General features: G+C 49.6%; 1 protein-coding gene across 3 annotated transcripts; it reads left to right on the forward strand.

The window, feature by feature from the left end:
• Positions 1-505: 505 nt before the first annotated feature.
• Positions 506-26,124, forward strand: Numbl (NUMB like endocytic adaptor protein). Of its 3 annotated transcripts, none has more exons than XM_078032037.1 (10): positions 506-743; positions 4,147-4,231; positions 6,155-6,294; positions 7,468-7,542; positions 7,631-7,705; positions 8,741-8,881; positions 18,175-18,364; positions 20,294-20,596; positions 23,736-23,858; positions 24,715-26,124. In XM_078032037.1, the coding sequence occupies exons 1-10, from the start codon at positions 720-722 to the stop codon at positions 25,353-25,355; spliced, it is 1,797 nt and encodes a 598-aa protein (XP_077888163.1). In that variant the 5' UTR covers positions 506-719; the 3' UTR covers positions 25,356-26,124. The 3 variants fall into 3 exon arrangements, with proteins under 3 accessions (XP_077888163.1, XP_077888162.1, XP_077888164.1); XM_078032036.1 differs by having other exon boundaries at positions 507-743; positions 20,291-20,596; XM_078032038.1 differs by lacking the exon at positions 506-743 and adding an exon at positions 1,722-3,142 and having other exon boundaries at positions 20,291-20,596.

Genomic DNA, 26,124 nt, shown 5'->3' on the forward strand with positions numbered 1-26,124 from the left:
TTTGCTAATGGGCCCTAATGCCCCTGTCAGCTGCTTTGCCAAGCGCACTGGGTGGGGGTGGGAGTGGGGACGCAGAGGCGGCCAGAACCGCGCCCAAGTCCCAGTTCCGCGCCCCAGCCCCGCAAGCCAAACTGATCGCGCTCCTGGATGCCGGGGTCTGTTCATTCCCCCTCCCCTTCATGCAAAAGTGCCTCGTCACCGCTTCTGCCCGCCCCCGCCGTGATGGGAGAATCGTAGGGTTAGCAAGATTTGGGGACAGGGGGCGGCAAGTCGCCTCCTATAGCAATTCTTTCGGACGCAGAACTGAAGGGGATCTGAGTCAGAGGTCACAGAAGGCAAGAGAACCCAGGCCTAAACGAACCGGCGGGAGAGACTGCCGGGCTGGCCAGTGGGCGTGGCGGGGCGGTGGCTGCACCGGAGAAGGCGGGGTTGTTCGGGATTGGGCGTGGCCTGTGGGGCGGGGCGGGGTCCTTTTTGCATATACAGCAGGCGGCCGGCCAATGGGCGGGGCCGAGGCGGGAGGGACGCTCCCCGCCCCCGGAACGGAATCCTCCGGGGAGCCGAGCTGGCTCGCGCGCGTGCATCCCGCACCATCCCCCGACCCCGGGCCGGGCCCGCGTCAGACCGAGCTGCCGTTGCCGCCGCCGCCACAGCAGCAGCAGCACTGGGGAAGCCGGGCCCAACTGGGGCCGCGGGAGGCGGGGGCGCCCGGGCCCTGGATGTCCCGCAGCGCGGCGGCCAGCGTGAGAAGGGCGGGCGAGAGGGGCTTGGGTCGGGGGCGGCGCCGCTGCTGATGTGGCGGAGGGTGGGAGGCGGCCGCGGCGCCCGGATGGAGTGAGGATGCCAAAGCTAGAGAGGGTGATCCTGGGTGGGGGTCTAAGAAGAGAACCCCACTAAATCAAACCCTGGAAGATGGGGGGCTTGGGCACAGGCTCTTTCTTGGCAAGGCTGTGGAAATGGGGATTCTGGACACAGATCACCCCAAATCAAGGGCAGGGGTACCGAGAATCTAGGTACAACTCCTTAGGCAAGGTTTTGGGGTTGGGGTCTGGGACACAGACCTCATATCAAGCCAAAGCCTCCAGGAGGCAATTGCAGACATAATCCCTACCCCTCCTTGCCAGAGGGGGTCTCTGAGCACAGCCACCCGCTAGGCAAGGTCTTGAAGATGGGGTCCCAGGTTACGGCTTCCCCACCAAGCCAAGGCCTGGGGGATTCCAAGCACAGACTGCCCCACTGGCCTCAGAGGCTTCCTGGGCACAGACTCCCCCCAGGACTTGGACAGCGTCCCAGCACATCCCTTCTCAAAACAAGGTCCCTGTGCCTGGGACTCCATCCCACCCCACCCCACCCTGAATAAAATAAGGAGAATTTCAGGCTTCCTCCCACCCCCGCTTGAACAAGGTCCCCTAGGCCATCCCCTTTGTCCCTAAGGCTGCCCAGCTAGCTGTCCAAGAGAGGCCCCACCTGCAGACAATGCGTGGCCTCCCCCTCCCAGACTGGCCCTCCCCAGGCTCCAAGGATTCAGGCTGGGCTGGGGGCGGCTCCCCTGGGACCCGGTGAAACCCTGTCTGTCTGCAGCTTCTGCGGTGTGAGGGCGGCTTTGTGTGTGGTACCTGGGGGGAAGGGGGGAAGCAAGGGATGGGGAGGTGGCTAGAAGTGTGACCCCATGTTTGTGTGACTGTGCTGTGTGTGTGCATGCGCTGCAGCTGGTGACTGAAGAATCAGCGTCGTATGTCTGTATCCTTGTGCTTGTATGTAGTGGTGTCTGTGTGTGACCCCAGTATTTGTGTGACTATGTGTGAATGACAGCGGTTCACTGTGTAAAATCTTCTACTTTTTAGTCTGTTGGTGTTTGGGTGGGTGCATGGTTGTGATTGTAGAGTTGTGGCTGTGGTTATGTCTTTTGTGACTCTGTATTTGTGTGCCTTGGTATGTGACAGCATATGTGTTGTCTTGGGTTGGGCATACGTGTGACTGAAGAGGTGGGTGGAGTTGTGACTGTGTAAGTGGAGTTGTGTCTATGACCCCATATCAATGTGTGACTCTTCCAGTGACTGAGAATGTTATGGTTAGGCCTATAACTGATTTTATGTACATATGAAACACACTACTATGTGTGTGACAGCCATACATCTGAAGTCACATTGTGCCTGTGTGACTAGGATTGTGTGATGGCTCTGTGCGTGACAGTGGTTGTATGTTCCTAGTGACTACATCTAGCTGTGTGTGTAAAACTGATTGTGTACTTACAGTCTTGCATTATGATTTTGATTATGCATTTGACTTGGTGTCTAAAACACAGGCTATTGTGAAGGGTCATTTAATTGTGTGAATGTGTCTGTGTATGCTGGTGTCAGATACCTGTGTGGATGTTCAGTGGGTGTGTATGTGATTGTGGCTTGTTTTCCTCTATGCACGTAACTTGTACGTCTGTTACCCCAGGTGACTATATGTTCTTGTGTCCTAGTCTGTGAGAGTGTTTGTGTCTGTAACTGTATGTATATGTGTGTGGTGCACATGCATGTGGTGGATCACCTATTTTTCAAGTCTGTGGTTTGGTTGTAAAGCAACTGGACCCTGACTGTGTACATGGCTCTGTCAAGAACCGTGACTTTTATGTAAAGCCACTTATGAATGTATGTCTGGGTCACTGCATTTCTCTGTATACACTCAACTGTGTACGTGTGATGTAGGAAATTGAAACTGTATTCTTGTCCCTGTGTGTGAGATACTGTGTATGTAGGTGAGGTTGTGACTCTGTGTGCCTATTCTCATGAGGCTGCAGTGATATGTGGCCACATACTTATCTGGTAACTGTGTGTCTGCATGAAGAGAGACTGTGTTCATGATGATGTGACATGGTACATCTATGTGTGGGACATTGACCATGACAGATGGCTGAGTAACTTGGATACTATGCGTATACCACCATTTCTGGAATGTGTGTGGCTATGTCTGAGGGTGGCCGTCCTTGGGGATATTTGTTTCTGGGTGGTTGCATGCCATGCCTTGTGTGTGTATGTCTGTTTCTCTGTAGTGTACCGGCTGTAGCCATCATTATCTCAGTGTTTGGTTACTTAGAGAGGACCATTGTATAAGAGTGGCCATCACAGAAGACTGACAGATATGGAGACCAAGTGTGAGCATCCAAGAGTGTATATGAGTGACTGTGTGACAGTGTGTAACAAAAAATAAAAAATAAAAAAGGTGTGTTAGCATGATGGACACAGTAGGGCTTGAGTGTCCAGGTGCAGCTGTGGCCGTGTGGGACGTGTGTGAGTGTGGGCTTTTCAAGATCAGATGTGCGTCAGCCTGTTTCAGTGCACCCAGATGTCAGTGTGCATCAGTGGAGACAGTGTGCATGGTTGTGATGGTGTCAGTGTGTGATTGACTACTTACAGGTGACCAAATGCTGAACTCTGGCTGGGTGTGATTCTGTGGGGGGGCCTGTGATTTGGGTTTCTTGGGTGGGTGCCTGAGGAAACACAAGTGTCACTGGGTGTGGTTGTACATGTGTCTCCCTCATGGGTGTGCCTAGGCCCAGCTCTTTGTACGTGGCTGAAAAACAGGAGTGACATTATCAGTCACTGGTGTAACCCAGTGTCTGAGGTGGAGCCCATCACCACATATGTAGACGAGTGTCCAGGGTAGAGCTATATGTATCTGCGAACATGAACATGTGACCAGATGTTCACAGTGGCAGCTGTGGCCGTGACTATTACGGTGTATCTCTGTGACTGGAAGTGTGTAGCTGTGATGGATGATGTCTGCGTGTAATTGAATGTACAGAATTGTGACCAGGTGCTAAGGACAAGTGTAGACATGAGTTGGCTGCATATGTCTGACTGTATGTTTGTGTGTAGCCCTAGATATGTGTCTAGGACAAAGCCACTCCCCCAGCACCAGCCCCTTGGGTATCAAGGGCCTTCTGAGGCCAGCACATCCCCAACGGTGCCCACCTACTCATTCCTGGGCCCTTAAAACCAGGTGGCTGATCTCCCTGGTAACAGTTGCCACGACAACCAGGGCTCTCACCAGGGAGCCTGAGATGGAGGGGGTTGGCTGAAGTCCAAGGCAGGGTGAGGAGGGGACTGAACCCCACCCCAAACAAACTTCTCACCTTCTCCTCTCTCCCTTGGGCAGAGTGGACCCAGGAGGCCTGAGCAGCATTTGCCCCCAGCCCCCTGTGGGGCCCTGGGGCCCCCTGAAACCTTCAGGACGGAGTCAGGTGAGTGCCCAGTTTGGGAAAGGGCAGGGGCTGGTTGGGTTCCTGGATCAACTAGCAGAACTAGAGGAACTGTCCCTATAGTCACACAGATTTAACTGCAAGCATGAGTGGACACCCTCAAACATCACCCCTGCACGCTCACCAAAGCCCCCATCACAGACTCAGCCCTAAACTCTCTCACATACACCCTCTGGCATCTTCACGCTCATTGTGAGTGTGTTCGGGATCACAGTCACAGAATCACATGTCCAAAGGTGTGTGCGCGCGCGCGCGCGCACACACACACACACACAGGCAATGATCTCTTCAAATCCACAAACATGTTTACACAGTGACAGGCACACCTGAAGATATGATTAGGGAGCCCTTTGTTCACACTAGCATGCAGGCACATGTTCACATGGATGGATCTGCACATGCATCCCCAGGCAATAGCAAGACACACAGGCAGCTACAGGCTCTTGCCAGCCGCAACTCTCTGTTGCGTGACACACACTGATGCATACTCTTGAGAGTGGTACATGGACACAGTCCCCCAGAAAACACACACAGACCCACAATTTAGAGACAATAGCTACACTTTTAGAGACACACAGCCTCACAAATAGCACTCACAGACGCAGGCTCTCCAAAAAAGCTACACTTAAGCAGAGGGTCTCACAAACAATACTTAGCACTCTCATGGATAATAATCACAACTGGGTTATGAACATAGTCTCAAAAGTGTTCATGCACATCTTCACACAAGCCCCACTGAATTACAGACACATCCTCAGAACAACACTCATGTACCCACACTCTCTAATAAGACAACAGCCACATATGTTGACTCAAACCATAGCCACAGCCATACAGCCTCACCAACAACCGCTGTCCTCTTAGAAATGGCACAGTCTTGTGAATAACCATCACACATCCGTATTTAGAAGCTACAGTTCCCAAGAACAATAGAACCAACCATTGGATACAGAACCCCTCACAGACAGTATTCACAGACAGACATACATATTTATAAAACATCCACCTGCAGACATGGATGCTTCCGTATAGCCTTCTGTACAGGGTGGACACACACAGTCGTGGCTGCCTGCATAGATACAGACACCCTCATGGATGCCATTCCAGATTTACCATCATCCACTTGCATTCATATGCATAGAGTCCCGTCTGCCTGCCTTTGGTGTTTCCAGTCCTGGGTGTCTCCTCACCCTCCTCCTGCAACTGTCAGCATGGCTTATCAGCAGTGAATATTGTACCAGCAGCTGGCCACCTCCACCCTCATCACCTGCACCCCACATACACACACAGTCTTACCTCTGGCTGTTGCAGGCACACACCACCCCAGAGGCCTTGCCTCATCTTGACACAGTTGCCTAGGAGGAGCTGTGTCTCAGAGGCACACAAACAGGCCCCCATCTCCCCACCCACACCCCAGACCTTCTGAGCCTCCAGACTCTCACACCTCCCACACCTGACTCCTCCACCCCTGAACCATGCAACCCCATCCCCGGGCCTTCTGATCACCCCATCACCTTGTGACCCCTGACGCCCATGCCCTCTAACCCCCATGCTCTCCAACGGCCTTGACCTCCCTTCCTTTGGATCCTTGTGTCAGTCACATTCCCAAACTCCAAACCCAAGTCGGTGACCTCCAACCTCCTACCCCAGATCTCTGTGCCCCTTAGTCCCACATTTTTGAATCTCTATTGCACAACTCTCAAATTCCTCCTAGCAGCTCCTAGCAGCTCCTGTCCCCTGACTGGAGCTGCTAGGAGCTGCTAGGAGCTGCTAGTTGCATGTCCCTAAATGCCATGTCCTTCAACCCCGTGATCCCCTAGCCCCTTAACCCCACTTTTATGTTATCTGATCCTATTTATGTTCTAACCTCCTTCCTTGACCCATACCGCTGCTCCACGTCATTAGACGGGGCAGGCACCATGAACAAGTTACGGCAGAGCCTGCGGCGGAGGAAGCCAGCCTATGTGCCTGAGGCATCGCGCCCGCACCAGTGGCAGGCAGATGAGGACGCGGTGCGCAAGGGCACCTGCAGCTTCCCTGTCAGGGTGAGTGGGCGGGGCACAACGAAGGGCTTGCTGCTGTGCACATGCGCACTTTTGTAACCTGGGGTTCTAAGCAAGATCACCAAAGGCCCTGTGCTATGAGCAGGAAACTTTACATTCTCAATTAACTGTGGAGCACATTGGAGTGGGATCCTGGATCCTTCGAAGCTGGAATTAAAAGCCAGGACCTCCTGCCAGATGTCATCCTATTCAGTGGGGGCTCATGATTTCCAGGGGAGTAACTTCCACTACTGGAATGTCACAGTTTTGTGGCATTTGCAAAGCTTCCTGCTTTTGAGGAGCTTTCTGGGTTAGACAGCCTCAGTCCTTTATACTTTTGTAAGGTAGACAGCAAGATTCAGGGCATGGGCTATGGAGCTCAGCCTCTTCTGGCGGGAGTTGATATCTTTCTTCCTTGCCTGATTTTCTTGTCCCCAGAAGCAGGCCCAGAGTGTGAGAGGCTCATCTGGGAGGTGCAGGAAGTGCTGGTGAGAAGGATGGAGGGCACCTAGAAGCGGTGCTACTGAACTGTAGCTGGGGCAGCTCAGCTTCCCTTCTCCCCCTCTGCACTGGGGTTAAACCCAGGGGCACTCTACCATTGAGCTCCACCCCCAGCTCTTTTTATATTTGAGACAGGGTCTTGCTAAATTGCGAAGGCTGGCCTCAAACTTGTGAACCTCCTGCCTTGGCCTCTCAAATCACTGGGATCAGCACATCTCTGGGCCAGTCTGGGCAGCTGAACTTAATCCCCCTGGGGAACCTGAGAAGCAGCCACTCCACCTGCTCAGGAGGGAGCTGGGACATGTGCCCCACCTCCCATCACTCACTACATGGGGAGAGGGCACTAGCCCAAGCTCTTTCTACCTGCCTGACCGGCCAGGGGCCAGCAGCCTGATGTCCTCAGGCACAGAGATGCAAATACTTACACTCAGTTCAACACTGAAGTGTTAAAGCCCAGGGACATACAAGGACAGGAACCATGACCATAAAAGGTGCTATAGTTTCTGGTCTGCTTATCTGGGTAGGAATAGGATGTCTTCCTTGTAGAGTTGAAGTGCAGAATGAATTAACATGTGACACGCCTAGAACATTGCCTGATGCGTGGCAGATGCTCAGCAAACACTGGCAATTATTGATTACTGTGCTTATCTCGTGTTCTCCCATCCCCCACCCAAGTACCTGGGCCACGTGGAGGTGGAGGAGTCCCGGGGGATGCACGTGTGTGAAGATGCTGTGAAGAAGCTGAAGGCGGTGAGTGAGGGGCTGGAGCCAGGGAGGGGACAGCCTGATGGGCAGAGGCAGCCCTAACCAGGCCCCTCTGTCCCCCACCCTCCTCCAGATGGGCCGGAAGTCCGTGAAGTCTGTCCTGTGGGTGTCCGCCGACGGACTACGAGTGGTGGATGACAAGACCAAGGTAGGAGGCCCGTGGGGGTCGGGTGGGCACCAGTGGGCACCTCTCCTCCCCATATTGGGGCTGAGGCCACCTTCCCACCCACTCTGGGATGTCCCTCCCTCAGGAGTCTCCTAGACTACACCATGTGTTCCTGCAACGACTTGGCTCTCGTCACAGTCCTAATTTAGGAATGAGGGCTATGGTTATTTGTGAGTTGGTATCCAGAGTGGGTGAGAGCATGGACCGGAGCAGCCACCTCAGCACCAGCCCTCCCACGCACCAGCTGGGGGACCCTGGGCAGGAGATTAAACTGTTCTGGGCCTCCATTGCCTCATCTAAAAAGTGGGGCTCCTAACAGACCCCTCCTTCAAATGACAAAGTATGTGCAAACTGTTTAAAACACTGCCTGGCGCTCTGTAACTGCTCATGCCCATAAATGTTAGCTGTTATGTGTTGTCAGTCTGCCCAGCCAGACAGGAGCATCATGGGGCCAGGAACTCGGTATCTGGCTTTGTTTCTTTTTCACTGTTTTTATGGAGCTGGGGATAGAACCCAGGGCCTCTTGTATGCTAGACAAGGGCTCTACCACTGAGCTCTACCCCCAGTCCTGGGTGTCTGTTTGCTTTCCATTGAATCCCCTGCTTCCAGGCCAAAGACTACCCGGGGAGGTACCCAGGGTATTCTGGGAGTTGAGTTACTGACAGAACAGTTTTGCACAGACTGAATACTGTTCCCTGCCTTTTTGCCTCTTTAATACCTCCCCCAGGAAATTCTGCCTAACTCCCCACAAGCACCTGTTCTTGGCTCCTGCAGGACCCCGTGCCTCCCATCCGGGCTGACCCTCATTATAGTTTGGCTGTAACTGAGGGCTGGGCCATCTCCATCTCGTGGTGGATCTGACTTCCCCACTGAAGTGGGAGTCTCCACCAGGCAAGGCCCAGAGCTGTCTCAGTGACTGCTGGGTCCCCTCACCCTGTTCAGGATGATTCAGTGCAGACGCTAAGGGAGTTTTGAAAGACAGTTCACACCCTCTCCTGGCCTCCTGGTCCCTCCTAGGATCTGCTGGTAGACCAGACCATCGAGAAGGTCTCCTTTTGTGCTCCTGACCGCAACCTGGACAAGGCCTTCTCCTATATCTGCCGGGATGGCACCACCCGCCGCTGGATCTGCCACTGTTTCTTGGCGCTCAAGGACTCCGTGAGTATGGCCAAAGGCCGTCGACTCCTCCCCCTTTGCTCTGGGGTGTCCTGGAGTCCCAGCAGGCTGCAAGGACTCGGCCAATTCGCTCTGGGCCGGGTTTCCTCATCTGGAGATGGGGTGTCCTCACTGTTTTTAGAGGATTCTTGTGAGACTTGAGTGGGTTAATACAAAGCACTGGGAACAGTGCCTAGCACATCCAAGTGCTTAGGAAAACATTATCATCACCCTTGTCACCACTAGTTCTTTATGTATGTCGTGAAGTGCACAGATGGCCCGTGCACAGCTGTGGATTTTTGTTTATGTATAAACCTGGCCCAGATCAAGTTATAGTTTCCTGCCCCCAGACGCTCTCTTGGGTCCTTCTCAAACAATACCCCCAGGGCATCTGCTCTTCATTCAACCTCAATACATTCACCCTGGCATTCTTCATATTTTAAGTTCTCTCTGAAAATTTGATGACAGCAAGAAATAAATCCTCTTTTCAGAAGTATTCTCCAGAGTTAGGCAACTGAGGCTTATGACAGAAGACTCTCAGATAGTATGATTCCAGCAAAATAGAAGTTTGTTTCTGTGTCACGTGAGGGACATCCCCACACAGGGAGAGCAGCACTGGTGTGGCTCCTCTGTGCTCATCTTGCTGCTCCTCCAGAGTGTGGCTCCTGCTTTGTGATCCAAGATGGATACAAATGCTCCGGCCTTCACATCTTCATTCCAGTCAGCACAAAGGAAAGGGGCCTGAGGATGGGCACGCCTTCTTTGTAGGAGGCATAACCCTTCCAATGACATTCCACCGGACAGTACCTGGTCACGTGGAAATTCCTAGCTGCAAAAGATGGTGGAAAATTTAGTCTTTATTACATCCTATCCCCTGATCCCTGACTTCAAACCCTACACCACTCTTGTAAGAAGTCTCAATCTCTTTCTGCTACATTAGCCAGTATTACTTGGTTGCTAGCAATAAAAACTAATCTGGCTAATTAAAACCCAGAATGAGATTCATGGAAGGGTATGAGGAATCACACAAAATTGAAGGGTACTCAGAAGCAGCACGTGTCAGAAAGGTAGAGAGCAGAGGGATGCTGTCCCAGCGGGAGGTTCCTTCAGGGAACACTCTGGGTTGTAATTCTAATGAGGGAGCTTGGAATTGGCCTAGCTTGGGTCACAGTCTTCCCTTTGGCCCAGGGAGGGTGGAGCACCTGGGTTGGCATATACAGTGTGAAGAGGAAGTCCCCAAAGGGAAACTGGGAGCTGTTACCAAAAGCTGAGGAGTGGATGCTGCTGAGTGATGCAACACCCGCCCATCACAGACCCTAGCACTCTCCACTCGAGTATTCTCCATTTTCTTTCCCTTCCTATTTTAGAAATCTCCAACCCAAATAGCTTTAAGCCCCTACCCTCCCTGTTGCACACATAAGTTCAGGACTGAAATCAGAGTGGAAAACAAATTTGAGAATATCAGTATTGATTAGTTGGTATTGGTATTGAGTGGTGCCTACTGGGGGCTGGTATGGAGATATCAGAAATCCAGAGACCATGGCAACTGCTGTTTGCTGAGCCCAGCAGAGCAAATAGTGGTCATATCAGTTATTGATTGCTTGGAAACATGTGGCTTAAACTTACACTCGGTTGTTATCTTTCATGGTTTCTGAAACAAATCTCATTCCAAAACATTTTCCTCACCCCTAAGAGAAATCCCACACCCATTAAGTTCTCACTCCTTGTCCCCACCCCCACCCCGAAGCCCCTGGCAGGTGCTAATCTGCTTCTTTCTCTGGGGATTCACCTATTCTGGATATTTCACTTAATGGAATCATGTAGTATGTGTCCTTTCATGTCTGGCTTCTTTCACTTCGTATAGTGTTTTCAAAGTTCACCCGTCCTGTGGCATGAATCAGAGCTTCCATCCTTTTTATAGCTGAATAATATTCTATTGAATGGACATGTACTATGTTTTATTGATCTTTTCAGCCCTCCATGGACATTTGGATTGTTTTTGCCTTTTGGCCTTTGTGAACAATGCTGCTATGGACATTTAGGGACAAATATTTGCTTGAATACCTGATAGTCAGGAATTTGGGGGAATGTCCAGCCGGGTGGCTCTGGATCCAGGGTCTCTGAGATCTCTGTTTCAGACAGTGTCTGGGGCTGTAATACCAGACATTTTTCTCTCTTCCTGTGTTCTCAGGACTTTTCCACAGGTCTTCCTTTTCTTTTCCTTTTTTTGAATCCAGGGATGCTCTACCACTGAGCTACATTCCCAGCCCTTTTTGAGACAAGATCTTACTAAGTTGCCCGGGCTGGACTTGAACTTATGGTCCTCCTACCTCAGCCTCCTGAGGAGTTGGGATTATAGGTGGGCCGGGGAGTCTTTCCAGCATGGAACATTCAGGAGAGCTCAGGGCTCCAAAGTGAGTCTCAAGAGAGGGGTAAAGAGGAAGGGGTGGGAGAGAGGAGGTGGGGGGAGAGAGAGACTTAGAGAGGAAGCCATGTGGCCACTGGACTCTGTCTTGGACATCACCTCGCATGGCTCCCATGGTACTCCATTTGTCCAGTCAATCACAGAGGTCTTCCCAGGTTAAGGGGAAAAGGACACAGACTTCACTTCTGATGGGGGAGTGAAAAGTTCTGGAAGAATATGTGAAGCCAGAAATTTGTCATGGCTATTTTTGGAAAACCCACTGCCACATGGTTAGTGGTGTGCATTCAGTGTCCAAGCACCTGGCCGTGCGTGGGACAGTGGGCACAAGTGACGTCTCTCCTCTGGGGATAACAGCCGTGGTTCCTCACGGGTTCACTGTGGAAGCCTTCATTAAGATCACACGCAGAAAGTTCTAAGCAGAGTCCAGAAGCAAGTGTTCAATAAGTTGGAATTATTTAGCAATGAGACTCAAGCTATTTGGGGATGAGAGTCAAAGCTGGAGAAGAGCGGGGCCATCTGCTGTGGGTAGAGAATGTGACTGTGGGCGAATTCTTCCCACTTCCAAGCTTCAGGTTTTAAATATTAGCAGTGGAATCCCCAAGATTCCTCAAGTTCGACTTGCTTTTTTTTTTTTTTTTTTTGGTGAAATTCATATAAAGCCAGTCATTTTAAATTGTACAGTGGCATTTAGTACATTCACAATGATGTTTAACTGTCAACTCTATCTAGTTCCAAAACATTTTCTTCATTTTACCTGAGGGAGACCCCATGCCCATTAAATACTTACTTCCTGTCCCCACACCTCCCGATGAAGCCCCTGGAAACTGCTCATCTGCTGGCTTCCTCTGTGGATTTACCTATTCAGGATATGCCATTTAGTGGAATCATGTACCATGTGACCTTTTGTGCCTGGCTTCCTTCACTTAGCACGGTTTCCAGGTTCGTCCATGTTGTGGTATGAGTCAGAGCCTAGTCCTTTTATAGCTAAGTAACATTGCACTGTGTGTATATGGACCCATTTTGTTTATTGATTCATCCCTCCATGGACATTGTGTGTGCTTTTGCCTTTTGACTACTGTGAGCATTGCTGCTCTGGACATTTGTGTGAGAGTATTTGTTTGAATATCTGCTCAGGTCTTTGGGGTATGTACCTAGTAGTGGAATTGATGGTTATATGAGAACTCCCTGTGTAACTTCTTGAGAAATGGTCAAATTATTTTCCACATAGCTATACCATTTTGCATCCACACTTACAGTGAATGAGAGTTCCAGTTTCTCTGCATCCTCAATGACACTTGTTATTTTCCTTTTATAAAATTATAACCATTCAGGGCTGGGGCTGGGGCTGGGGCTGGGGCTGAGTGGTAGTGTACTTGCCTGGCATGTGTGAGGCACTGGGTTCAACTCTCAGCACTATATATAAATAAATAAAATAAAAGTTTATCAACAACTACAAAAAAATTAAAAATTATAACCATTCTACGAGGTGTGAAGCAGCATCTCATTGTAGTTTGATTTTCATTTCTATGATGGTTAATGATGTTGAGCATCTTTTTGTGTGTTTATTGGCTATCATATCTTCTCTGGAGAAGGGTCTATTCCAGTCCTTCACTCATTTTTAAATTGGGTCAATTTCATTTTTTTAAAAATAATTTTAGTTGTAATTAGACACAATACCTTTATTATATTTATTTTTATATGGTGCTAAGGATTAAATCCAGCGCCTCACATGTGCTAGGCAAGCGCTCTACCGCTGAGCCACAACCCTAGCCTGGGTCAATTTCATTTTGCTGTTCAATTGTAAGAATTCTTTATATATTTGGATGCTAGACCCTTATCAGACATATGACTTGCAAATATTTCACCCCATTTTGCCATTTTATTCTTACTTCCTTGAGTATCCTTTAATACATAAAGGTTTTTAATATTGCTCAAATAAAACTTGTCTGTTGTTTTCTTTTTTTTTTTAAATATTTATTTATTCATTTTTTAGTTTTAGGCGGACACAACATCTTTGTTTTTATGTGGTGCTGAGGATCGAACCCGGGCCGCACGCTTGCCAGGCGAGCGCGCTACCGCTTGAGCCACATCCCCAACCCATTGTCTGTTGTTTTCTTACATTTAGGTCTGTGATCCATTTTGAGTTCATTTTTGTTTTGCACTGGGGATTGAACTCAGGGCCTCATGCATGCTAGGCAAACGTTCTACCACTCAGCTATATCTCTGGCCCTTAGAATTAATTTTTGCATATGATGTCAGTTATGGGTTCAATTTCTTTTTTTTTTCATATGGATATCCAATTTTCCAAGCACCATTTGTTGAAGAAACTATTTTTTCCCCATTGAATGGTCTTGGTACTCCTGTTGAAAATCAATTGACCATACACAGATGGGCTTATTTCTGGGCTCTCAACTCTATTTCATTCGTTTGTGTGTCTGTCCTGATGCCAGTCTCTACTGTTTTGCCTAAGATAGTTTTATGTAGTAAGTTTTGAAATCAGGAAGTGTGATTCTTCTACTTTATTTTTTTTCCAAATTATTTTGGCTATTCTGGATTCTTTGGAATTCCATATGAACTTTAGAATCAACTTTTCCATTTCTGAAAAGAGACCATTGAGGTGTTTTTGTTTCTGGTACTGAGGACGGAACCCAGACTTAACCACTGAGCCATCTCCTGGCCCCATTTTTATTTTTTATTTAATGAGACAGGGTCTCACTATTGCTTAGGGCCTTGATAAGGTGCTGTGAGACTGGCTTTGACCTTGCAATCCTCCCGCCTCAGCCTCCTGACCCAGTGGGATTACAGGCATGTGCCACCGTGCCCAGCTCCCATTGGGATTTTGATAGGGATTTCATTAAATCTGTAGATCACTCTGGGGAATATTGCCATCTTAACCATATTAAACCTTTTAATTTAAGAGCATAGGATATCTTTCTATTTATTTAGATCATCTTTAATTTCTTTCAGCAATATTTTATAGTTTTCAATGTATAAGTGTAAAACATATACATTGAAAATATATTTATTCATAACCATTTTATTCTTTTAAATATTATTATAAATGGAATTGTCTTAATTTCAGTTTTGGATTGTTCATTGCTACATTATCGACTGAGTGTGTTGATCTTATATTCTGCAGTGTTGCTAAATTTATTAGCAATAATTGTGGAATTTTCAGGATTTTCTATATAATACCATGTCATCTGCAAACAGGAATCATTTTACTTCTCCCTTTCCAGTTTGGATGCCTTTTCCTTTTCTTATCAAGTTACTCTTCTTTATTCCCCCCTTGCAGTACTGGAGATTGAGCCCAGTGCTTCACACACGCTGGGCAAGTGCTTACCGCTAGGCTACATCCGAAGCCTTTTTTAGCTTTATTTTGAGATAGGGTCTCACTAAGCTGCCCGGGTTAGCCTCAGACTTGTGATCCTCCTGCCTCAACCTCCCAAGTCACTGGGATTAACTGCTCATGGCTCCCTCTAATTGCTCTTAGCAGAACTTAATAACAAATAGAGTGAGGAAATCGGAGCTGGGCATGGTGGGTGGCAAGCGATTATAGTCAGAGAACCACTTGAGCCCAGGAGTTCATGGCCAGCCTGTGAGACCTTTAAAAAGTGGGTTGGGAGAGGGCATCTTGTCTTGTTCCCAATCCTAGATGGAAAGGATTTTTTTTAAAGCATTTATTGCCTTTTTAATGTTTGCTGAGTCTACCCCAGGTACAGATCTATTTTTTTTTTTTTTTCATGTGATGCTGGGGATTGAACCCAGGGCTTTGTGCATGCTAGGCATGCACTCTACCAATGAGCCATGTTCCCAGCCCAGATAGGAAGTTCTTAGTCTTTTACCCTGGAGTGTGATATATATTGTGAGTTGGGTTTTTTGTTTTGTTTTGTTTATATCACAGGTTGAACTCAGAGGCACTCAACCACTGAAACACATCCCCAGTCCCATTTTGTATTTTATTTAGAGACAGGGTCTCATTGAGTTGCTTAGCACTTCGCCATTGCTGATGGCTGGCTTTGAACTCAAGATCCTTCTACCTCAGCCTCCTGAGCTGCTGGGATTACAGGCGGGGCCATCGCATCTGGCTGTGAGTTTTTATAGATATCCCTCATGGGGTTGAGGAAGTTTCCTTCTATTCATACCTTGTTGAGTGTCTATCATAAAAGGACATTGAGTTTTGTCAAGTGTTTTTTTTTTTTCCTCATCAATTGAGATAGTTATCTTTCTTTCCCCTCCTGTGGTTTCCTTCCTCTTAATGTGGCGCATTACATTGATTGACTTTCTCATGTTGAACCAACCTTGCATTGCCAGGATAAACCCCCCTTTTAATATGCTGCTGGATCCAATTTACTATTATTTTCTTGAGGATTTTGTTTTCAAATTTAACTTTCAGAGATGGCTGAGCCTCTTAGTTAGGAAATCAAAGTCAGATAAAACGCATGTGAACCCCAACTCTGCCACTCTAGTAATTGCTAGGATGTGCTGATGTCCCATCTGAGCCCCAGTTTCCTCCTGTGTAAAGTGGGTTCACAAGAGGGTTCCCTGCCTGGCACTGTTGGGAGGATCCCATGAGAGGATGCATATTGGGGTTCAACCCAGGGCTGGACAAATTGATGCTGACATATGTATGATATTTCCTGTGCCCAGCTTTGTGCTGAATGCCTGACATATATTAGTTCACCTAATTCTGGCTCCAACCCTGTGGAATAGGTACTGTTAGCACCCACATTTTACCAGAAAGAGACTCCAATATTGGAAGGTGAAGTGATTTCTTTGAGAAAATCTTGGGAAGTGGGAAGCAGTGTTAATCCCAGGCCGCTGGGCTTAGAACCTCACAAATGGTTCTCAAGAACAGTGGCCATCATTTCTCCCCAGTATTTTATTGTAAAGTTTTTCCAAGCATGCAACAAAGTTGATGGACTTGTACAGTCACCCATCCCCCAGATCTTTTTTTTTTTTTGATACCAGGGATTGAACTCAGGGGCACTTAACCAATGAACCACATACCCAGCTCTTTTTTTTTTTTTTTTTTAAATAGGGTCTCATTGATATGCTTAGCACCTTGCTAAGTTGCTGAGGCTGGCTTTGAACTCACTATCCACCTGCCTCAGCCTCCTGAGCCCCTGGAATTACAGGCATGCACTACCTTGGCTGGCTTACCCCAAATCTTACTGTTAACATTTGCCTGGGCTTGCTTTACCACATATCTATCCATCTTATTTGGAGGATGCATTTCAATGTTGCAGACATCAAAATCTTCACCCTAAACACTTTGGCATGTGTTCCATATTGTAGAATTCATATTTTTCTTTCAAAGCAAAACATGTTTGTCTTGATCAGTTCAGGCTGCTGTAACCCAATACCACAGACTGGGTGGCTTAAAAAAATAAGCATTTATTTCTCACAGGCCTGGAGCCTGGAAGCCCAGATCAGAGTGCCAGTGTGGTGAGAGTTCTATTCCTGGTTTGCACATGGACTCCTTGCTATGTCCCCGCTCGGAGGGGGTGGGTGGATCTTGTATCTCTTTTTCTTTTTCTAAGGCCACTAATCTTATCACAGGGACCCCACCTCCAAGTACCATTGCATTGAGGTATCAGGGCTTCAACAGATGACTCTGGAAGGGGACACAGACATTCAGTTCATAGCAACACTGTGCACATTTGCTGAGTTCTGACAACTGCATACATCTGTGAAACTCCAGCCCCTACCAAGGTCTAGAACACTGCCACCACCCAGAACAAACGCTCCTGCCCCTGCCGGCTCCGGAAGAAACAATGATTGTCTTTACTTTCCCATCGCAGTTTTGCCTCTTCTAGAATTTCACATGAGTGGAGCTTCAGGCAGCCTTCTTTTCATGAGGGGCCCCCAGCATTTGTCTTTTTTTTTTCCCTTTCCCCCTCTGAACTGGGGATTGCACCAGGGCCACTCTACCATTGAACTACACCCCCAGCACTTGTTTTATTATTATTTTGAGCTGAGGCTGGCCTTGAACTTAAGATAGCACAGACACCAGAGTACCTGGGATATACTCAATATGGTTTTTTAAAAAATATTTTTTAGTTGTAGTTGGACACAATACCTTTATTTCATTTATTTATTTTTATGTGGTGCTGAGGATCCAACCCAGTGCCTCACACATGCCAGGCAAGCGCTCTACCACTGAGCTATAACCCCAGCCCCACCTAATGTTTTTTTGTTGTTTGTTTGATATTGAGGGATACCAGGGATTGAACCCAGGGGGTGCTTCAGCACTGAGCTGCATTCCCAGCACCACCACCGCTTTTTTAAAAAATTGGGGGGTATGGTGATTGAACTCAGGGGTACTTAACCACTGAGCCACACCCCCAGCCCTATTTTGTGTTTTATTTAAAGTCAGGGTCTCACTGAGTTGCTTAGCACCTTGCATTGCTGAGGCTGGCTTTGAACTTGCTGTCCTCCTGCCTCAGCCTCCCCAGCGCTGGGATTACAAGACTTGCCCTGGCTGTTCTTTGTTTTTGAGAGGTGGTTTCTCTGTTGCTCAAACTGGTCTGGAATTCCCAGGCTCAAGTAATCTTCCTGCCTCAGCCTCCTGAGTATCTGGGACTACCCTCTCCAACATTTTTTTTTCTTTTATTCTTTTTGTGGTGCTGGGGATGGAACCCAGCGCCTTGACAAGCATTAGGCTAGTGTTCTACCTCTGATCTAAACCGCCAACCCAAAGGACTGCTGTTTGTAATCCTGGTGCAGTTGAACACAAGACCCAGAGAGGGAGAGGGACTCAGATGAGGGGCAGATGAGCTCCAGCACCTAGTGGCAGGAACCCTACTCCTGGCATCCAGTCCTTCAGCCTGTGGGACAGTGTCTCTAACCCTGGGACCTCTCCACACAGGGTGAGAGGCTGAGCCACGCAGTGGGTTGCGCTTTCGCTGCCTGCTTGGAGCGCAAACAGCGACGAGAGAAGGAATGCGGGGTCACGGCCGCCTTCGATGCCAGCCGCACCAGCTTCGCGCGCGAGGGCTCCTTCCGCCTGTCGGGGAGCGGGCGACCCACAGAGCGCGAGGCTGCAGACAAGAAGAAAGGTGGGTGCTGCTTGACATTGGTCCGATGCAAGTGGGCTCCCCATTTTGCAGGGGGCGCGGGTGAGTAATGAGGCTCAGGGGCGCAGAGACCCTGCTGCTGGCTGCAGAGTTTGGTTTTAGTTTATAAAGTGCTCTAAAGAGTTTCTTGGAGCAAAGTGCTGCCGGCCAGGAACCAGGCAGAGTTCACTAAGTCGGGGTGCCCCAGGCTTTTCTGCCCTGTGTACCAAGACTTGCAAAGTTGGTTGGCCGAATTATGGCCAGGATTTTTAAAAAATGAAATAGAATAGAAAATATCAAGTACATTGACTGTTAAGTATAATATAATGATACATTTACTTCATTGTGTGTGATGGCTTCACACTTAAAAGATGCATCTTACTTGGAGTTGCTATCCAGAAAGAATGAGGGCAGGACATGTGACAAAAATAATAAAAAAAACAATGCTTAAGTATGCAGTGCTTCCATTTACAAACATTTCTCTTAGCATTTACATAGGATGTTAGAACTTAACAAAGAATGTTGTCAGGTGCAAACTCTGTTACAAGTGCTTTTGAATTTGCAAAGAGTTTGTTCCCAAAGGATATGCTAATTTTCAGGGACTTTGCATTGCTGAAGGCACTTCACTGTTTGCACAGCCAAATAGGAGTTTACAGTGAAGTCTGATTTGCTGCACATCTCACAGTGTACTGCTGCTACTGCTTCTGAGGCTGCGCTGAATCACAGCCTGGAGGCACTACGTTTTTCTCTGCGCTCAGGAGCAATGCACTGGTGACAGAGTTGTTTATGAAGCTTTTGTTGGATTCCAGAGCACTGAACATTCACTACCTTAACTGACCTTCCCAGGAGGCTGGGGAGGTAGCCTAGGGATGTTTATCCCAGGTTTCTAGTCAGGGAAACTGGAGCCCAGAGAGGGGAAGGGACTTCCCCAGGTCATCGAGTGAGATGGGGAAGAGAGGTAGATTCCCAGTCCAACCTGTCCTGGGCTATTTCCATGGCCCTGGGCTATCTGGGTAGGCTTGTCACCTCATGATGGAAGAAATGCCCTAGGTGACATCCCTCCAGGGGATATAGCTCTGATGGGGTCGTGTTTGGAGGAAGAGTGTGTGTCTGTGGATTGGTGTGGAGAGTGGGAACCTGCCTGGAGAACACTGCCTGTGGTGCCAAGGGGGAGCCAGGTGTCCCCAGAGGACAATCCCAGAGTAGAGGGAGCTCAGAGGGAGGGGCTGGAACAATCTGGAAAGCTTCCCAGAGGATGAATCCTGCCAAGTCCTGACTAGAATGACTGGTCACGACTGAGGGAAGGAAGAGGGTCCTTTGAGGTGGGAAGAATGGTGGGAAGTAGGGAAACAAAGATAGGGACAGAGGGAGAGGGACAGAAAAATAGCACACTGAGGACAGACCAAGCCCAGACATGCAGGGGCCGGTGAGGGCAGGCAGTGAAACAGACTCCAGGGGCAGCCTGCCCTGTCCTGGTGGTGTCACTCGGGCAAGTCACTGGCCTTTGTTGGACCTCGGTTTCCATCGGTCTTGACCTGGTGGGTGGTCATGTGGGTTGAGCAAATTAATTCTTTCGGAGCCCCTGGAACAATGCCTAATAGGTTGTTTGCACACCAAATAAGTGTTTGTAAATTATCAAAAAGGAAGATAATCTCCAAGGGAGAAATGGCCAGAGCAGGGGAGGAAAACAGATCAGGGACAGAAAGCTAAAGAGACACAGAGGGTCACTATGTGGGGGACAGTTCTCCAAGGGCCTCCTAGGAAAGGTGATCTTAACTTGGGTGGGGGTTAGGGACGTTTCAGGGCTCTGTCTTGAGGGCAGAACAGATCGGCAAGGACAGCAGCCTCAGGGAATGGTCAAGAGGACTGGCGGGAGAGGTCGGAGCTGCCAGATGAGATGTCTAACCTGCTGTCTTCCCATGTCTCCAGCAGAGGCAGCAGCTGCCCCCACTGTGGCTCCCGGCCCTGCCCAGCCTGGGCATGTGTCCCCGACACCAGCCACCACATCTCCTGGTGAGAAGGGTGAGGCAGGCACCCCTGTGGCCACAGGCACCACTGCAGCTGCCATCCCCCGGCGCCACGCTCCTCTGGAGCAGCTGGTTCGCCAGGGCTCCTTTCGTGGGTTCCCAGCGCTCAGCCAGAAGAACTCGCCTTTCAAACGGCAGCTGAGCCTACGGCTGAATGAGCTGCCATCCACGCTGCAGCGCCGCACTGACTTCCAGGTGAAAGGCACAGGTGAGCCCTGGGCTCAGTGGAAAGGGGCTTCGGCATCAGCAGTATTTGGTGTGGGCAGGGCTAGAGGAGAGGTGGTACTCATCGTTCCTGATTAGCACTGTCTGCCAGAGGCAAACGGCTAGGCAGGTGGAACGCACCATGATCAATTAACAGTGTCTGCCATGGGCAAGGAACAGAAGATGGGTAGCACAGATCATGATTGTTTAGCCATGGCTGCTATGGGAAGGGGTCGCAGAGAGGTATCACGGGTCATGATCAGTTAGCAGCGTCTGCTATGGTTAAGGGAAGGGAGCAAGATGGCGCACACCATGATTGGTTAGAAAATCAGCTAGAGCATATTCACAGTAGCCAAACTGTGGAACTAGCCTAGATGTCTGTCAGTGGATAAATGGATAAAGAAAATGTGGTACATATACCCAACGGAGTTTTTTTTCAACCATAAAGAAAAATGAAATTATGACATTTGCAGAACAATGAATGGAACTCAAGAACATTGTGTTAAGTGAAATAAGTCAAACTCAGAAAGTCAAAGATTGTATTTTTTTCCTCATGTGGAAGCTAGAGAGGAAAAAGAGGGATGAGTAGAGTGGAGGAAAATTAAATGGAGATCAGTAGACTAGAGGAAAGGGAGGGAGGTTAAGGAAAGGGGGAAAACTGGGGAATTATATTGGCCAAATTATATTGCTACATCATGTGCATGTATGAATACATAACCACGATTCCCACCATTATGCACAAATATAATACATCAATAAAAATATGTAAAAAGGGGGGCTGGGGAAATAGCTCAGTTAGGAGAGTGCTTGCCTTGCATGCACAAGGCCCTGGGTTTGATCCCCAACACCACACACACACACACAAAGAAAAAAAAAAAAAAATATATATATATATATATATATATATGTAAAAGGGAAAAAAAAGAAAAATCTGCTATAGGCAGAGAAATCTACCATGGGCAAGGGAAAGAAGAGAAGCAGCACAGGTGTCCTCTTTTGCTCAGGAGTAGGCTAAAGCATCATGTCTAATGCCTTTCCCAAGCACGTGGCCAGTAAAGCCATGAGACCTGGCCAGGTGAAGGATAAAGGTCCTCAGGATCGCAGCGGAGGGGGATTGTGATCGATTAGCAGTGTGTGCCTGAGGCAGGAAGAATAGAGGGGTGGTGGCATACATCATGAACTCCTGACAGTGTCTGCCATGAGCAAGAAAAGGAAGAGAGTCGGCCTGTTTGCTATATGATTAATTAGCAAAGTTTGCCGTGGGCAGGGGAGAAGAGAGAGCAGCCGGGTGTCATGCCTTTGCCCAAAGGAAAAACTCCCAGAATTTGGTCAGTGGAGCCTTGAGGTCTGGCCAGGTAAGAGGTAAGGTGAACAAAGAACTTAGTGAGAGAAAATGGCCTTGTATTCTGTTGTTGTCTGCCATGGGCCAGGGAAAGGAGAGAGGTGGCAGGGTACCATGTTTTTGCTCAAGAGAGACAGGCAGACGGTCTACTTGCCCTCCTAGCAGTCTGGGAAGCCATGCGCTCTGGCCCAGTCTCTTGCTTCCATATGTCAAATGTGGGACTTCTGTCCCTTATGGCTTGGGGATTGGTGTGGGAGGGTGTTGATTTGTATCCACTGTTGAGCAGATGCCAGCGCACATTGAGAATGACGCACACTTGCTCCGCGTCCTGCAGCATTCCCTACTGTCACACACCCTCACATATGCTGTCCTCGCACAGCCTGACATTAAACACCACCCAGGTCCCTCACACGGGCGCCTGAGGAGCGGCAGGCTCCCGGGCTCTGTCCAGGAGCCTCACACTCCTGCAGCCAGCTGCACACTCACTTGAACTTGCCCCATAGAAATTTCAGACACCAATGTCACACTCTCTCACACATGTCACACACACTTTGAGGTCATAGACTTAGAATTACGTATGTGCAGAAATCTCACATGCTCAGAAGTCACACACCCAGATTGACACAAACTACACATCTGGATCCACACAAATTTGGTAGCTATCATGTAGATTTGTGCAAACTCTCTCTCTCTCTCTCTCTCTCTCTCTCTCTCTCTCTCTCTCTCTCACACACACACACACACACACACACACACACACACACACCCCTCTCCATCACACAAGCGTAATCATTCACATTCACACTTGGGAATGGCACGTCAGAATGCCTCACACTTGAACTTCAGTCCCACTGAGAGGCTCTACCCTCAGGCGCCCCATGCCTGTTTCCACAAACACACAGTCTTCATGGACATTGACCTGGAAACCACACGGCCCCCACCTGGGACTTCTATGTCACACATGCTGACTCCCACAGTCACTTCTTTCTGATGCTTCCTAGAGCATCCCACATGCCCCCCTGGAGATAGTCACTTACTAAAATGTCACAGAAGCTTGTCACACATCACACATGGCAGCTCTTTGCTTATTTGGATGGTACCTGCTTTCCTCCCAAGCCCTCGCAAGGCCACCATGCCTGCTCCACGCCTCCTGTCTTGCTGACATAGGTGCACCACTGCCCTCATGACATATGTGATAGGCCAGCTTCTTGGGTGGCGGGGGAGTCGCATCTTTACCCAAGTAGGATGTGTGATTCCCAGACGATGAACAGCGTGTGGCCCGCCTTCATGCTGACCAGCCCATGCTCTTGCCATATAGGCAGTGAAACTCGTTTTCTAAATTAATATGTCTTTAAACATTTTATGTATTTCATGGGAGGAAGGCACACTGGGGATCGGACCCAGGGGCATTCTGCCAGGAGCTGCATCCCCAGACCTTTTTATTTTTTTAATTTAGAGACAGGGTCTCACTGAGTTGCTAGGGCTGGCCACAAACTTGTGAGTAGCTGGCATTACAGGTGTTTTACTGTGCCCAGCTTGTTAAACATTTTAAACATCACTTGTGGTTTGTGGCCACTCATATAGCTCTTGGATCCTTGGTTTGGGGTCTCTGCCACTGCCAGTCATCAGATGTCACATACTGACCTGTCTGTTGACCACTCAGATGTTTCTCTCTCACTCTCAGTTATTTTAGTGGCCATAGCCATCTAGTGACTATAGAGTGGCCCTGGTGCAGGGAAAGGGCAGGGCTGCAGCAGTGCCCAGGGCTGTTTGTTGACCTCTGCCCTTCCTGACTTCCCAGTACCTGAGATGGAGCCTCCTGGTGCCAGTGACAGCGATGGCATCAATGCTCTGTGTACACAGATCAGCTCATCTTTCGCCAGTGCTGGAACAGCAGCATCAGGGCCCCCATCTGCCACAACAGGTAAGTCCTTTGGTGTCTTCCATCAGGACAGATCCCCTAAAGTGCCCTCCTTCATTCCTCTTCTCTGTTCAGGGCTACCTTGGAAACCCCAGGGATCTTGAATGGTCAAGTGTTGGAATCAGCTTAGAGCCATGGATCAGCTCAGAGCCAAGGATCAGCTCAGAGCCATGGGATCAGCTCAGAGCCATGGATCAACCTAGAACCATGGGATCAGCTCAGAGCTATGGGTCAACCTGGAGCCATGAGATCAGCTCAGAGCCGTGGATCAGCTTAGAGCCATGGATTGGCTTAGATCTGTGGATCAGCTTAGTCCTCTAGGATTGTCTTAGAGCCATGGGTGCCAGTGACACTGACACTCAAATGCGTGGGCTCCTCCTTGAAGCAGGCGAGAACCTCAGGATCTCGAATAGTATAACTGTAGACCTCTAGACCCTTAGAAAACACGAACTTAAAACAATCAAATCTTCTGTGTTGGAACAGTAAACTCTGAGAAAGATCCATGCAACCTTGGAATCTTAGCCTCATGGTATATACTACATTCTCTTGATTGGAATCCAAGGTGATGCTCAGAGTTACTACCAGGTATGGATGGCGCTGACCAGTGAGAAGAGCAGTGGAGCTGGGTGAGCATGGGGCCACAGAGCCTCAGAATTATGTAGAAACGGACCTGTTATGTGGTCCAGAGTGGTTAAGTCACTTTCCCAATGTCAGCACAGCCAGTAAGGAGCTGAGCTGGCACTCGAAGGCAGACACCTGGCTCTGGGACCTGTGCTCTCATCCCAGGCCATCCCTGTTCCCAGCCTGCGATTCTTCCACTGCAGCCTTTGTCCCTCATCTGCTCCTCTCCTCTCTCTAGGGACTTCTGCCTGGGGTGAGCCCTCTGTGCCCCCTGCGGCTACCTTCCAGCCTGGGCACAAGCGGACCCCTTCAGAGGCTGAGCGATGGCTGGAGGAGGTGTCCCAGGTGGCCAAGGCCCAGCAGCAACAGCAGCAGCAGCAGCAGCAGCAGCAAGCGGCCTCAGTGCCCCCAGTGTCCACCATCCCCCCAGCCCTGCAGCCCTTCCCTGCCCCTATGGGGCCCTTTGACACAGCACCTGCCCAGGTGGCCGTGTTTTTGCCACCCCCACACATGCAGCCCCCATTCATACCTGCCTACCCAGGCCTGGGCTACCCGCCCATGCCCCGGGTGCCTGTGGTGGGCATCACACCCTCGCAGATGGTGGCCAACGCCTTCTGCTCAGCTGCCCAGCCCCAGCCTGCCACCCTGCTTGGGAAAGCTGGGGTCTTCCCACCCCCTGCCGCACCCAGTGCCCCTGGGGGCCAGGCCCGTCCACGCCCCAATGGGGCCTCCTGGCCCCCAGAGCCTGCACCGGCCCCTGCCCCTGAGTTGGACCCATTTGAGGCCCAGTGGGCAGCATTAGAAGGCAAATCCACTGTGGAGAAGCCCTCCAATCCCTTCTCCGGAGACCTGCAGAAGACCTTCGAGATTGAACTGTAGCTCAAGCTGCCCTGCCAACCCCGTCACCCTGTCACCCCCAGGTGCACCACACCTGGGAATGGAGGCACAACCTCTCCCGTAGTCCTGCTCCTTGGGGCTGCGCCCCTCAATTCCCCCTCAGTCCTCTCTGCCACTCCCAAACCTCTACAGAACCAATATTGTGAAGCCCAGGTTGTGACAGGACGGAATTCAGGGACGGACCCAGCCTGGCTAAGGGAGCCATGTCACTGCCAGATGTAGGCTGGCAATGCACCCTCTCCTGCCCCAGACACAGGGGGACGGCCTCAGTCCCAAGGATGTCCATGGTTCAAGTTCTACTCCCCAGTTTCTGTTGCTGACCTTTCACCTTCTAGTGTTGGGCAGGATGAAGGAGGGATGCCCTGGTAGGGGCTCTCCTGGGCCCCACAAGAGTGCCCACCCCAAATCTGGTCATCTCCTCCCCCACACACAGCACAAGTAAGGGCTTCCCTCTGCCCTCGCTGCGTTCACTGCCAATGCTGTGCTCACCCCCACTCGGGGCCCACATCTGTCTTCCAGGGGGCCAAGGTCTCATGGGGGCAAGGCCAAGCTGGGGGCCCAGAGGTGGGGGAGGGGGGAGGGAAGATGCTTAGTTACCTCATGTTGGTACCCGCTGGGGTGGGGTCCTGGAAGAATGGGAAGGGGTGCCTGGCGGGTACTTTTCTATCTTTTATTTCCAGATTTTTTTTGTATCTAAACTTGCAGATTTGTATTATACAAGGACAGCCAATAAAGGAAGAATATAATGGTG

Source organism: Ictidomys tridecemlineatus, chromosome 15 (genome assembly GCF_052094955.1).
Source record: "Ictidomys tridecemlineatus isolate mIctTri1 chromosome 15, mIctTri1.hap1, whole genome shotgun sequence".
NCBI lineage: Eukaryota > Metazoa > Chordata > Mammalia > Rodentia > Sciuridae > Ictidomys > Ictidomys tridecemlineatus.